Source organism: Piliocolobus tephrosceles, chromosome 19 (assembly GCF_002776525.5).
Source record: "Piliocolobus tephrosceles isolate RC106 chromosome 19, ASM277652v3, whole genome shotgun sequence".
NCBI lineage: Eukaryota > Metazoa > Chordata > Mammalia > Primates > Cercopithecidae > Piliocolobus > Piliocolobus tephrosceles.
Window position 1 is genome coordinate 26,817,597 of NC_045452.1, and position 15,247 is coordinate 26,832,843.

Genomic DNA, 15,247 nt, shown 5'->3' on the forward strand with positions numbered 1-15,247 from the left:
CTGCCCTCATCTCCTGTAGCACTTCATTTAGAATTCTCTCATGACACATGCGTTTTTGAACCCATTAGAGTCCTTCGTAGCCATCTCTGTCTTTACCCATGGAAGCGAGTTTCCCAAGGGCAAGGACCATGGCTGCCAGCATCCTGACGTCCCTAGCCTTTGGCACGGAGCCTGGCAGGGAGCAAACTCGAAGGCGTGTTGAACAACTAAAGGAAAGAGTGAAGGGATACACAACGGGTTTCCTTTGGTAACGACAGTACATTGATGGGAAGAATCGTTGGGAGCTGCAGGGGCGCAGGGGGTCTGGGGCAGGGTGCTGCAGGTGGGGATAGGGTGGACAGAAACCACTCCTGGGGGGCCACATGTCTCATCTCAATCTTGTGGAATGAAAGGCACAGCAGGGAGGGAAAAGGGAATCGAGTCTGAGCTTGGTGGCTTACACTTGTAATCCCAGTACTTTAGGAGGCTGAGGCAGGAGGATCACTTGAGGCTTGAGGCCAGGAACTCAAGACCAGCCTGGGCAACATGGAGAGACCCTGTGATGTGGTTTGGTTGTGTCCCCATCCAAATCTCATCTTGAATTCCCATGTATTGTGGGAGGGACCTGGTGAGAGGTAATTAAATCATGGGGCAGGTCTTTCCCGTGCTGTTCTCGTGATAGTGAATAAGTATCACGAGATCTGATGGGTCTAAAAATGGGAGTTTCCCTGCACAAGCTCTCTCTTTGCTTGTCACCATCCATGTAAGAGGTGACTTGTTCCTTCTTTCCTTCTGCCATGATTGTGAGGCTTCCCCAGCCACGTGGAACTGTGAGTTCTCCATTAAACCTCTTTCCTTTGTGAACTGTCCAGTCTCAGGTATTTATTTACCAGCAGCGTGAAAACGGACTAATAAAGTAAATTGGTACCAGTAGAGTGGGATGTCGCTGAAAAGACACCCCAAAACGTGGAAGTGACTTTGGAACTGGGTAATAGACAGAGGTTGAAACAGTTTGGAGGGCTCAGAAGAAGACAGAAAAATGTGGAAAAGTTCAGAACTTCCTAGAGATCTGTTAAATGGCTTTGAGAAAAATGCTGATAGTGAGATGAACAATAAGGTCAGGCTGAGGTGGTCTCAGATGGAGATGAGGAACTTGTTGGGAAATGGAGCAAAGGTGACTCGTTACGTTTTAGCAAAGAGACTGGCGGCATTTTGCCTCTGCCCTAGAGACCTATGGAACTTTGAACTTGAGAGAGATGATTTAGGGTATCTGGCAGAAAAAACTTCTAAGCGGCAAAGCATTCAAGAGGTGACTTGGGTGCTGTTAAAGGCATTCAGTTTTAAAAGGGGAAACAGAGCATAAAAGTTCAGAAAATGTGCAGCCTGACAATGTGATAGAAAAGAAAATCCCGTTTTCTGAGGAGAAATTCAAGCTGGCTGCAGAAATTTGCGTAAGTAACGAGGAGCTGAATGTTAATCACCAAGACGGTGGGGGAAATGTCTCCAGGGCATGTCAGAGACCTTTGCAGCAGCCCCTCCCATCACAGACCTAGAAGTTTAGGAGGAAAAAATGGTTTCTTAGGTTGGGCCCAGGGTCCCTCTGCTGTGTGCAGTCTAGGGACTTGGTGCCCTTCGTCCCAGCCGCTCCAGCCATGACTAAAAGGGGCCAAGGCACCCCTCAGCCTGTTGCTTCAGAGGGTGGAAGCCCAAGCCTTGGCAGCTTTCACATGGCATTGAGCCTGCGGGTGCACAGAAGTCAAGAATTGAGGTTTAGGAACCTCGGCCTAGATTTCACAGGATGTATGGAAATGCTTGGATGTCCAGGTAGAAGTTTGCTGCCGGGGTAGAACCCTCATGGAAAATCTCTGGTAGGGCAGTGCAGAAGGGAAATGTGGAGTTGGAGCCCCTACACAGAGTCTCTACTGGGGCACTGGCTAGTGGAGCTGTGAGAAGAGGGCCACTGTCCTCTGGACACCAGAATGATAGATCCACCGACAGCTTGTACCATGCACCTAGAAAAGCTGCAGACACTCAAAGCCAGCCGGTGAAAGCAGCCAGGAGGGAGGCTGTACCCTGCAAAGCCACAGCAGGAGAGCTGCTCAAGGCTGTGGGAGCCCACCTCTTGAATCAGCATGACCTGGATGTGAGACATGGAGTCAAAGGAGATAATTTTGGAGCTTTAAAGTTTAACGGGGCCTGTAGCCCCTTTGTTTTCACCAATTTCTCCTATTTGGAATGGCTGTATGTATGTATGTATGTATGTATTATTTATTTATTTATTTATTTATTTATTTATTTTTGGAATGGCTGTATTATTTATTGATTGATTGATTGATTGATTGATTGACTGACTGACTGACTGACTGACGGAGTCTTGCTCTGTTGTCCGGGCTGGAGTGCGGTGGCCGGATCTCAGCTCACTGCAAGCTCCGCCTCCCGGGTTTACGCCATTCTCCTGCCTCTGCCTCCGGAGTAGCTGGGACTACAGGCGCCTGCCACCTCGCCCGGCTAGTTTTTTGTATTTTTAGTAGAGACGGGGTTTCACCGTATTAGCCAGGAGAGTCTCGATCTCCTGACCTCGTGATCCGCCCGTCTCGGCCTCCCAAAGTGCTGGGATTACAGGCTTGAGCCACCGCGCCCGGCCTAGAATGGCTGTATTTACCCAGTGTCTGTACCCTCATTGTATCTAGGAAGTAACTAACTTGCTTTTGATTTTACAGGCTCATAGGCGGAAGCGACTTGTCTTGTCTTGGATGAGACTTTGGATTGTGGACTTTTGAGGTTAATGTTGAAATGAGTTAAGACTTTGGGGGACTGTTGGGAAGGCATGATTGGTTTTGAAATACGAAGACATGCGATGTGGGAGGAGCCAGGGGGCAAAATGATATGGGGGTTTGGGTGTGTCCCCACCCAAATCTCATCTGGAATTCTCACATGTTGTAGGAGGGACCTGGTGGGAAGTAACTGAATCATGGGGCGGGTCCTTCCCAGGCTGTTCTTGTGATAGTGAATAGGTCTCACAAGATCTGATGTGTTTAAAAAACGGGAGCTTCCCTACACAAGCTCTCTTTTTGCCTGCTGCCATCCATGTAAGATGTGACTTGCTCCTCCTTGTCTTCCACCATGATTGTGAGGGTTCCCCAGCTACGTGGAACTGTTAGTTCTCCATTAAACGTCTTTCCTTTGTAAATTGCTCAGTCTTAGGTATGTCTTTATCAGCAGCATGAAAACAGACCCTGTCTCTACAAAACATTAAAAAATTAGCCAGGGCCGGGCATGGTGGCTCAAGCCTGTAATCCCAGCACTTTGGGAGGCCGAGACAGGCGGATCATGAGGTCAGGATATCAAGACCATCCTGGCGAACACAGTGAACCCCATCCCTACTAAAAAAAAATACAAAAAACTAGCCGGGCGAGGTGTCGGGCGCCTGTAGTCCCAGCTACTTGGGAAGCTGAGGCAGGAGAATGGCATAAACCCAGGAGGCAGAGCTTGCAGTGAGCCGAGATCCAGCCACTGCACTCCAGCCTGGGTGACAGAGCGAGACTCCATTTCAAAAAAAAAAAATTAGCCAGGAGTGGTGGTGCACACCCGTGGTCCCAGTTACTTGGGAGGCTGAGGTGGGAGGATCACTTGAGCCTGGGAGGCTGAGGCTGCAGTGAGTTATGATGCTGCCAATGCACTCCAGCATGAGTCAAAGAGTGAGACTCTATCTCAAAAAAAAAAAAAAAAAAACAGAAAGAAAAGAAAAGGAACCTGGGTGGGAAGGGTTGAATGGAAAAGACCCAGAGCAGAGGATGCAGGGCTGGTGCTGGCCTAGGATGCCGAGGATCAAGCTGCAGTACACCTGCTGCCACCACCAGTTCAGCAAAGGATGGCCCTGAGTCAGCTGCTGTCCCTGTGCCACCATCAGTGCAGGGATTGCATGTCCACTATGTATTTGGATGGTTCAATATGAGCTTATTTATCTGGCCTCCTTCAGAGGGTGTGTGTGGGAGGTGGAGATATAGGCAATTTCTGGCAAGTTCTCCAGGCACCTTCCAGAGACATCTGTACCTCTCATGCCAGCCTGGGGCACAGCTACTTCTACAGTGCCCAGGGTCCTGCACACACCAAGGACTGGCCATGGCAGAGAAGAGGCAGGCACTGCTTCGGGGCTGTGTGCTTCCCAGAGGAGCCCCTTTCCCTCCTGGACTCAGGATGGACGGGCCCACAGCCAGGGCCCCTGGGATGGGGTGTAATGACCAAAAGTCCCCACCAGGTGCTGTCCAGGGGCTCAGCAAACATGAATTCGCAGAATCCTCTCAGCAGCCCTGTGAGGAAGGAGGCCCTGACATTCCCGCCGTACAGATGAGCAAACAGACACGAGCTGCTCACGGTCACACCGCTGGAAACCGGCAGTGCAGGATCCACACAGAATGGTTCTAAAATTTGTGCTGCCGCCCCGCGCTGCCGTTCAGTCAGTGCCTCCCTGAGATAGAACAGCTGACACCTGGGCTTGCTGGGCGAGGCCCCATCCTGGTTGCCCACTGCACAGGGCAGCTGTGCCCGTGGCTTGTCGGCACCACCCCATAGTGAGGCCATCCCCGCTACACACAGCGGCTTTAGACGGCACCTGCAGGCTGAGCAGGGCCTGGGCCCTCCGGAGAGGGCTGTCCTACCTCGGGGTTCTCCTGGGTCGGGGGCTGGTCTTCCTTCTTCTTTTTGGTGGCCTGAGCTCCCTGAGATGGCTCCTCTGTGGGCGGCCGCGACTCTGCCGTGCTCTCGGGCTGCGTCTGCACTTGAGGCTGAATGATGATGACCTGGAAGAAGCCATGGAGGGGTGAAGGGGGACAGTGATGGGGAGGGAGGGGTGAGGGGCACGGGGAGGAATGGAAGAGTGAAGGGGGCTGGGGAGGTAGCTGATAGGGCACACGGCAGGGGTTGGGGAGCACAGAGCCTGGGCTGGGCCATCCTAGGAGGGAGGATCCCCGGGAACTGAGTGGTTTGCACCCGTGTGTCCAGCACCTGGCCCTCCTGACACACCTTTTCCACCATGGGGAGGGTCTGCATGAGAAGCCGGCCTGGTTTAGGAACCGGGAAGGCCTGGGTTCCAGTCCTGCCCCACCGCTTCCAAGCTGTGTGGCCTCAGGGGAGTCACTGCTTCTGAGAGTCAGGCTGGTCATCCGTGAAAACTAGCCACACCTTTCCCCAGGGAGGCAGTGCACACTCAGGCAGCGAGGACTTCTCATCCCATCTCAGGTGCGATGAACTGAGGCCACGAGAGCTCAGACTTGCTCCTGGCCTGAGGCCATCTAGTCAGGAGGCAGAGGGGCTTGGAGGCCCTCGGGTCGGCCTGGCTCCATTTCTCCCTCCCCACGCCACAGCGCCTGAGACACACAAGCCTGGCTTGGGGACACAGGTGGAAATAACGTTCTAGTTTTTTCACTGCCATGAGGCCCCTCATGTGGTGGATGGGGAAGGGGAAGGGGGTCTTCAGATGCCACCCTGCGCCGGCCCCCCTTAGCCAGCCTTCCTCGGGGCTCAGGGGATGCTCGGGTTTGATGAAAGGGTGCGATGCTGAAAACCAGCTTGAAATCCACCCATGCGGCCCAGCCTCTCCCTGGGCCAGGATCCGCTGCATCTCTAGCGCCACCGTTTTATTTTTTTGGACAGGAAATTGGGAAAGAATTGTTAGTTTTCATGGCTCCGAGAAGAGGAATTCTCCAGGATCCATCAGTCACAGTCTGGTTTAAACGAGGAATTACTTGAACTTGGTGTTTTTTTGGTTTGTTTTCCCCTAAGCACAGGTGGTGACTGTCTGATGAATATGAGGCTTCTGAGCACAAAGAGAAAATATGTCCCATTTTTCTGCTGGCTTAAGGGAAGCTCTGTCTTCCTCTTTGTATCACATTTTTAAAACCCCCAAATCTCTGTATGGAAAAAAAAAAGTGTCCCTTTTTATATTCATGGAAAGAAAAACATTAAGATCTCCAATAGGAAAAAGGACAAAGAACATTCTCAAGTCACCCATGAGAAGATAGAATTCTTCTTTTTTTTTTTTTTGAGGCGGAGTCTTGCTCTGTCGCCCAGGCTGGAGTGCAGTGGCTGGATCTCAGCTCACTGCAAGCTCCGCCTCCTGGGTTTATGCCATTCTCCTGCCTCAGCCTCCCGAGTAGCTGGGACTACAGGCGCCTGCCACCTCGCCCGGCTAGTTTTTTTTGTATTTTTTTAGTAGAGACGGGGTTTCACCACGTTAGCCAGGATGGTCTCGATCTCCTGACCTCGTGATCCGCCCGTCTCGGCCTCCCAAAGTGCTGGGATTACAGGCTTGAGCCACTGCGCCCGGCCAGAAGATAGAATTCTTAAGTGTAAGAAAAACATTCAAGCTTAACAGTAACCAAGGGAATTCAACTTTCAACAACGAGGCATCTGTGTGTGCCTAGTATATGGACACAGAAGTGTTTAAATGGCCAACATCAAATGCTGGTGCAGTTGCAGTGAAACAGACACGCTCCTTCCGACATCTGCTAAGCACCTTGTCTGGATCAGGTGCCCTCCTGGGACACACCTGCCATCCCGCCATGGCCCACGACAACTCTTCAGACTGCAAATTCTCTGAGGGGCCCTCAGTGGGCGGGAGAGCCTGGAAGCACGGGACTCCCGGGAATGCACTGGGTGCAACAGCACCAGGTCACATGAGGGTCGGCCGTCATCCAGGCCGGGGAAGCAGAAGGCACCCCAGCCATAAGCAAGAGAGGGGAGGCCTGGAAGACCCCAAATGGGGAACACAGAGAGAGGCCACAGACAGGGGACGGCAGGGATGAGGCAGCCCCGAAGGCCTCAAACAGCACAACCACCAGAAGCTCAGAGGGGAGCAGCGGGAGGACCTTAGTTTTAGTTTTAAAACTTGGCAAAAATGATGGGAGATTGTACACTTGGGCTGTGGGGCAAAAACAGCCCTTGACCGTCCAACTCCACCCGCAGAGACGGAGAATCAATATCTCTTCCAGTCACTCATTCAGCCACACGTCATTAATTGGTTAATCATTTGAATGACTTCATTCATTGACCAATCACTCCTTTTCCACTGGTATGAATTCATTCAGCCACATTGTCTCTGGATCGCATATTCATTCACTTGTTCAGGCACTGATTCACTCCCTTAATCACACTCCATTCACATTCATTCGCTCCTCTGTTTCTGCCCCATTCATTCATTTGGCCACTTGATCATTCTGCCTTCTGGTCATTCATTCTGCCTCGGCTTGTTCATTTGGTCCTTCCCGTAAGACTTCCCTCCTGTCTGCGGCCTCACACCCTTTCCGGAGCCTGCTGGTGGGCACTTACCTTGTTGTCAGCACTGATGAGGAGGGGCTGGACTTTGATGCTGTCGCTGACCACAGACACGGCGGTGCTGGGGGCCATGGCGGCGGCATTGCTGGGGGAGGTGGAGATGATGGCGTAGGCCACTCCGGCACTGCTCAGCGGAGAGGCAAGGGCGGCGGGCTCGGCAAGGGCCTGGGGCTGGCTGCCGGGCGCTGGCACATGGCTGACAGTGTTGTTGGCGGTGGGGAGGGCTGGGCTGGGGTTCTTGACGCTGACCACAGTGGCCTTCTGGAATGTTGGGGGCTGCTTGGGTGGCCGGTCCCGGCCCGGGGCAACGGGGAGGCTGTCTGGAATCAGAGTCTTTGGCCTAACCTGGGAAGAAGGGACGGGTGTGTGGTCAGACAAGCAGACACACAGGAGCACAGGGGAGGGGCCGCCCTGGCTCCAAGACTTCCTATATTCAAGGCAGGGGGCAGCATCAGAAAGAGCACAGAGCCCGTCTCGGCCTCACAGAGGGTGAGACCTCGACCCAACGCCTCCCACCTCCTGAGCTTGCACCGACTGGCCACGGGGCTCAGGAGGGGCTGCTCTGGACCCAAGGCCCTCCCAGCTGCACTCAGAGAAGATGGTGAGGAGCAGTGGGGAGGATGGGAAGGCAGCGCCTGGACGCGAGGGGACAGTCTGTGCAGTGTGATGCCCTGCAGATCGAGTCCCAAGCGGCAAAGCCCCCTTTGGCTTTGGAAGTCTGGAAAGCGCTGCCCCTCGGCAGGGTCTGGGAGAGGCTGCGAGGGCTCCTGGGCCTTGCCCAGTTCTGCTTCTCAATCTGGGTGGGGGCTGCTGCTGTGCTCCCATGAAAGCCAGAGCGGAGCCCGCGTGGCTGCTGCGGGACTCAAATGACAGTGAAGGTGAACAGAGGGCAGCCGGGCAGCCACCAGGTGGTTCAGGCCAGGGATCCGGACAGACTGTTTGGGCCCAATCCTGGCTCCTCTGGGGTCCTAGTGACACCCCTGAACTGGACCAGGTCCCTCATCTGCATGAGGTGATGAGACTTACTGGGGGTTGGAAGAAAGAAAACGCACAGGAAGTACTGGGTGTACCTGACTGGGGGCTGTCGCCAGCGCCCCCACACCCAGCAATGTTTCTGATGGTGGAAATTCCCATCAGAGCCACCACCAGTGGCCCCATGCATGGAACCAGGAGCGCCACATGCCCCATATGAGGACACGCCCACCCTGGGAGGTCCAGGCCAGTATCATGCCCCGAGAGACAAGGGGACGAGGAGAAGGGGCACGACCTGCCTTCTCATCTGAGCCCCGCTGCGTTCGCACTGCAGGGTGGCCGTCCTGGCCTATTCTACAGATGAGCAAACTGAGGTGTGCAGTGGAGACTCACGGGTAATAATGATGCTACAGTCGTTATCATTAGGGCCTGCCTGGCATCGGTGAAGGGCACAGAGTGCTGTGCTGCCCTGCCCATCTCCTCCCACCCTGTGTCCAGTGCTGCATGTGGAGAGAGTGGTCCAGGGTGGCTCCTACAGGGCCCTGTGGCCTTGGGCAGGCCACCAAGGCACAGCATGCTCTTCAGTTGGACAGTATCATGTCTGTCAGCTCCTCGCCAGTGCCTGGCACAGAGCTGGCCCTTGAGTCTAGTGACCTCTGTGTCCCCTGCCATGCTGGGTGCTAAGCAAAAAGGGCCCAGCCTCCCACATCAGGGCCCTGACCACACCGCGGGGAGGCAATGTGGCCAGTCTGGGTTCAGGTAAGCCTGCCACTCTGTCCTTGGCACCAGAGGTCAGGGCCTTTGTCCCCCCATGCCAGGCTTACAGCCCAACACAAACTCTAATACCAAAGGCTTTAAAGAATCCTCGCTCCTGCCAGCCCTCAGCCGGAGACAGTCACCCGTTGGAAAAATGCTGTTCTCTGCCCCTGAAGAGGACTGGTGTGGGGGCGGATGGACGCCCCCAGGGTGGTCAGTGAGGACCTCAGCTGTGGCAGTGGCCGTTCCGTGTTCTGTCGGCTCCTCCCTGGTCATCCGGGTTTTGCACACCTGTTCCGGTTGACCCTGGCCACCCACCCTACATAAGCAGACTCTGGACATGGGAGAGCTGGCGTCAATCACAGATGCCAGACACAGAAACTAAGCTCAGCTGGGAGCTCAGGAGCTGGCCTGAGCCACCCCAGAGAGAACACCTTCGAGGGACCCGGAGCTTATAGCCTTTCTGCCTGTGTCTCCGGGCCTGCGTGCAGCCCCAGGCCAGGAAGCCCCCGGGTCCACCCTGTCCCCACCCTCCGCCTTTCTCAGGTCTGCGGTCACCCTGTGAGGCTGGCCCCATCACAGGCTGCCTCCTCTGTTCCCCGTGCGCCACCTGGAACAGCAGCAGCCGGCAGCTGGACCCGGCATGCACTGGACACCTTCTGGCCTTAGCTGACTGTCCTGGAGGCCAGCAGGCCAACGGTAGGTGCAGACATTTGTGGGGCAGAGACAGCAAGGAAAAAACAGAGAGGCAGAGGTCCACGAGGCAGAAGGGAGAGAGGAGGAAGGGTGGGTGTGGGGCAGAGGGAAACAGCACTGGCCTTGATTTGCAGCCTCTCCCTGGAGCCTGCCTTGCTCTGAAGCCTCGCATGGCTCCCTGCTGCCCACAGGTCACTGACAGGGGAAGCCCGACTCTAAGGTCCCCAGGGGCCCCAGTGGCCTCTCCACCTCCAGGACTGCCCCATCCTCCCTCCCTCAGTGCTTGGACTGTGGTCTCTCCGTACCACCTCTGCCTCTGTTTCTCACCCTGCACCCTCCTCCTGGGGGGCTCCCTCTGGGGCCTAACTCCACCTCAGCCTGCAATGTCCTCTCACCCTGAGGCCTAGCTCAAGCACTGCCTCCTCCAGGAAGCCTTCCTTGACGCCCAGGTGTACAGCAAGCCTTCTCAGGGCTCCTGCCATCCCTGTGTCTCTTTCTGGCAAGGCCCGATCACCCTGGACTCACAGTATCTTTTTCCTTGTCCGTCCTCCATCTAGACCAAGCCTGTCCAAACCACAGGCCACACGTGGCCCAGGATGGCTTGGAATGCAGCCCAACAAATTCAAACCTTCTTAAAACATTATTTTACATTTTTTCCCCTTTATTTCATCAGCTACTGTTAGTGTTAGTATATTTTATGTGCGGACTAAGACAATTCTTCTTCTTCCAATGTGGCCCAGGGAAACCAAAAGATTAGAAGATCGGCCACCCCTGCTTTAGACTCTGATTCAGCTCAAGTGGGCACTTGGGGAAAGCTGCCACACAGATGAGGAGCTCAGGGCAGCCACCTCTTGCCATCCTCGAGCTGGGGGAGTCTGTCCAGCCCCAAGTCCCATGACAGGCAGGGGTCATCTTGGTCTTCAACACTGGCAGCCCCTGGCCCAGTATGCTGTATACAGCAGGTGCTCAACAAAGCTGAGCTTGTGGTAATAAGGGAACTGGTTAATAATTCCCTGGCGTTTGCTCTGTATCAGGCATGGTTACAAATGTTTTCTCCTGACTCAATACTCACAGCCACCATTGACTCAACCCTCACAGTCACCGATGGAGGAAGCCGGCGCCGGCACCAGTCCCTCTGCAGGTGAGAAGCCTCGGCCCAGGAAGGCCGAGAGGTCAGGTGACTGGGGCCAAGTGTGGAGTCCAATCGGGGGAATCCTGCACTAGAAACCAGGGCACCTGAGCTGCCCCTGAAATGAATCCCCTCATCCAGAGTGTCTCAAACTTCCTGACCATAACCCATAGTCAAAAACATAGATGACGTAGTCACCCAGTCTGTAATCAAGTTGTTCAAGAAACAATGCATAGGATGCATCTTGATATTTCCATTCTATTTTAGTCTGGCCTCATTTATTCCATTTAAAAAAAATTCTGGTCATGACCCATTAAATTGATTTCCCAATTCCTTGCTGAAAAAATGTATCTGGTCCAAATGTCTCCATTGAAGAACACATAGAAGAGGTGAGAGGGGAAGTTGCAGCTGAGAGGGCATGGGTTCCGCCTGGCCCAGTGCCCACCAGAAACCTCAGTGCTGAAGGGTTAGGAACAGAGACTGCGGGGACAGACAGACGGATACCACAGGGCCCGCCCGAGGGCTGCTTACCTGAGGTAGCACTGCCGCTCCTTGCCCGGCCAACCTCTGCAAGGAGCTGACCTGAGGACCCGTGACAGGCACTGCAGTGATCGTTCCCAAAGCCTGAAAGATAGAGGAGGTCAGCGTTGAGACGGGACGAGCAGCTGAGACCGAATCTGTCGCCCTCAGCCTGGCCAAGCAGGGGGCAGCTGCCTTGGAGACAGCAAATTCTACTCTTCCCTTTCTTAATTATGATTTTTAAAATATCACAATAGTAATCGACATTCCTTCCAGAAAGTTTGGAAACTAGAGAAAGGAAAAGAGTAGCACTGCCCAGAAATCAATTACCCTTTGTTACACGTCGGCTTCCTCTTTTAAGTGAATTTTTCATACAGCTATATATAGAATTTTGTAACCTATTTTTCTACTTTCACTTAAGGACAAGGTGTGATGTCGCTACGATCTTCATAAATCACTCCTTTAATGGCTATGGGATCTTCCATTCAGCAGACATAATGGCATTTCCTCAGCCAATCCTCTACTCTTGAAAATTTGAGTTCTAGCCCCATCTTTTTCCAGTGAATAAACAATGCTGCAGCCAACATCTTTGTGGATAAATCCATTTCCACATCACAGAGCATTTCTGTAGGAGAGTCTGAACACAGGGATGCATGGACCAAAAGGCAGGAATATTTTTCAGGCCCTTGGTGCGTATCTGCACTAGGTCCCTCAGGAGGGGGAACAGCCTGGGTGTGCACCAACATGCCACCCCCAAATCCCAGCCCAATATGGGGGTCTCGCCAACACACAATGGGATGGCAGCACCAGGAGCAGGTGGACATTCATGGCAAGGAGAAAGGAGATGGCACCCTTCCATTCCAGGCCCACACACGTATAGGAGATGTGTTTTGGGGTACCCACTTGTCTAAAGTCTCCTTTTGTGGGACCTACCACTACCCACAGCCCCTGATGGAACAGTGTTTTTTTTTGTTGTTGTTTTTTTTTGTTTTTTGTTTTTTTTTTTGAGATGGAGTCTCGCTCTGTTGCCCAGGTTAGAAGGTAGTGGCACAATCTTGGCTCACTGCAACCTCCTCCTCCTGGGTTCAAGTGATTCTCCTGCCTCAGCCTCCCGAGTAGTTGGAATTACAGGCACCCGCCACCATGCCTGGGTAACTTTTGTATTTTTAGTAGAGATGTGGTTTCACTATGTTGGCCAGGCTGGTCTCAAACTCCTGACCTCAGGTGATCCACCCACCTCGGCCTCCCAAAGTGCTGGGATTATAGGTGTGAGCCACTGTGCCTGGTCCTGCTGGAGCAGTTCCACATGGCCACATTTGTACCCCATGAGCCTGCCCAATGGGGAGAGAGGGACCCCCTTGCTCAGATCCAGCCAAACCATCAGTGGCCAGGGACCAGTGAGGTTCTCTCTTGAACTCAGATGCGGAAATTCTTAACAGAATGTTAACAAATCAATTCTAGCAACAACAAAAAGGATAAGACATCATGAACAAGCTGGGCTTATCCCAGGACTGCAAGGCTGCTTTGCCATTTGAAAGTCAGTCCGTGTAATTTGCTAAAATAACACATGGATGAAGAAAAACCATATGCCGGCCTCAACAGATTTTTCTAAAAGCTGTTAGGACTAAAAAATGAGTTTAGCAAGATTGCAGGATGGAACAATATATAAAAATCAGTTGTGGGCCAGGCGCAGCGGCTCACACCTGTAATCCCAGCACTATGGGAGACAGAGGTGGGCAGATCACCTGAGGTTGGGAGCTCAAGACCAGCCTGACCAACATGGAGAAACCCCGTCTCTACTAAAAATACAAAATTAGCCGGGCGTGATGGCGCATGCCTGTAATCCCAGCTACTCGGGAGGCTGAGGCAGGAGAATCGCTTGAACCTGGGAGGCGGAGGTTGCAGTGAGCTGAGATCACACCATTGCACTCCAGCCTGGGCAACAAGAGCAAAACTCCGTCTCACAAAAAAAAAAAAATCAGTTGTGTTTCTATATACTAGCCACCAACATTTAGAAATTCAAAAAGTTTTAAATGCCATTTGCAATAGCATCAAGAAATAAAAACAAGAAATAGGGAAGAATCTGACAATAACTATATAAGACCTGTATACTAGAAACTTCCACACATCGCTGAGAGAAATTTTTAAAGACTTAAGAAAGAGATATACCATAACCATGAATCAGAAGCCTCAACGTTGTTAAGATTTCAGTTCTTCCCAGATTGATCTACAGATTCAACACAACCTCAAATCAAAATCTCAGCCAGTTTTTTTCAAAAAAAAGAAAAAAGAAATTGACCAGATGATTTTAGAAACCATATGAAAGTATAAAGGACCTAGAATAGCCAAAACAACTATGAAACAAACAAAAATAACAACCAAAGGGAAAGACTTAACATCATCTGACTCCAAGACCTGTTATAAAGCTACAGTAATCGAGACAGTGTGGTACTGGCGTGAAGATGCATAAACAGATCAATGGAACAAAAGAGAGGTCCAAAGTAGACTTATACATATAAGGTCCACTGATTTTCAGCAAAGCCCAAAAAAGTAACTTATTTAGTACAAAAAAGATAATCTTTTCAAAATGGTATTAGAACAAGGAGATACTCATATACTAAAATCAAACAGAAAAGAACTTCAGTCCGTACCACATACCGTACTTAAACAACAACAAAAAAAGAACAAATGGATCAGAGATCTAAATGTAGGGACCAAAACTATAAAACTGCTACACGAAATGTAAGATAAATCTTTGGGATGTCAGGTCAGGCAAAGAATCTTAGATACAAGGGCAAAATAATAATCGATATAAGGGCAAAATAATAAATTAACTTGAACAAAATAAGAAACTCCCAGGGTTGGAAAGACAATGTTAGGAAAATGCAAAAAGTGGCCACACCCTGGAAAACAAACACATACAAATCACCTATCTGATGAAAGCCTTTATCCATAATATATGAAAGAACTCTCAAAACTCAATAATCTGAAAACAAAAAACTCAATTAAAAATGAACAAAATATTTGAACAGATACTCCACTAAAGAAGATATACTGGGCCAGGCAGTGTCTCATACTTGTAATCCCAGCACTTTGGGAGGCTGAGGCGGGCCGATCACTTGAGGCCAGGAGTTCAAGACCAGCCTGTGCAACATAGTCTCTAAAAAAAGAAAACAAATTAAAAATTAGCTGAGCATGCTGGCAAGTGCCTATAGTCCCAGCTACTTGGGAGGCTGAGGCAGGAGGGTCATCTGAGGCCAGGAGGTTGAGGCTGCAGTGAGCCATGATCGCACCCCTGCACTCCAGCCTGAGTGACAAAGTGAGATCCAAGAAGAAGATGAAGAAGAAAGAAAAAGAAAGAGGAGGAGGAAGAGGATGAGGAAAGGAGGAAAGCAGGGAGGGAGGGAGGGGAAGGAAGGAGGGAAGGGAGGAAGGAGGTGAGGGAACAGGGGAGGAAGGAGGAGAAGAACAACTACTGATGGTAAATAAGCAAATAAAAAATACTAAACATAGTTAGTTATTAGGGAAATGCAAATTAAAACCACAATAAGATACTGCTACAAGCCTATTCAGATGACTAAAATTAAAAAGACTGACCAAAACAAATGTTAGTGAGGCTGTAGAGCAACTAAACTCTCAATCACGGCTGTTGGGAACATAAAATGAAACACTTTGAAAGACAGTTTGGCAGTTAAAAAGTTAAACATATGTATGGCAATGAACAGCTCATATGTATGTGTCCCCTCCCAGATCCAAATGTTGAAATCCTAACCCTCAATGTGATGGTATTTGGAGATGGGGCCTCTGGGAGGTGATCTGGTCATGAGGGTGGAGCCCTCAGTGCTCTTATAAGAAGAGACATGA

At 51.5% G+C, this 15,247-nt stretch overlaps 1 protein-coding gene across 1 annotated transcript in view; it reads right to left on the minus strand.

Moving 5' to 3' along the window:
* The window catches only part of PHF21B (PHD finger protein 21B), a 132,842-nt gene that overhangs the window by 28,343 nt on the left and 89,252 nt on the right, over positions 1-15,247 (minus strand). The window contains exons 3-5 of the mRNA XM_026447969.2: positions 11,396-11,488; positions 7,306-7,656; positions 4,638-4,778 (exon numbers count right to left, since the gene is read on the minus strand). Coding sequence (XP_026303754.1) covers positions 4,638-4,778; positions 7,306-7,656; positions 11,396-11,488 — 585 coding nt within the window. The remainder of the gene's footprint in view (positions 1-4,637; positions 4,779-7,305; positions 7,657-11,395; positions 11,489-15,247) is intronic.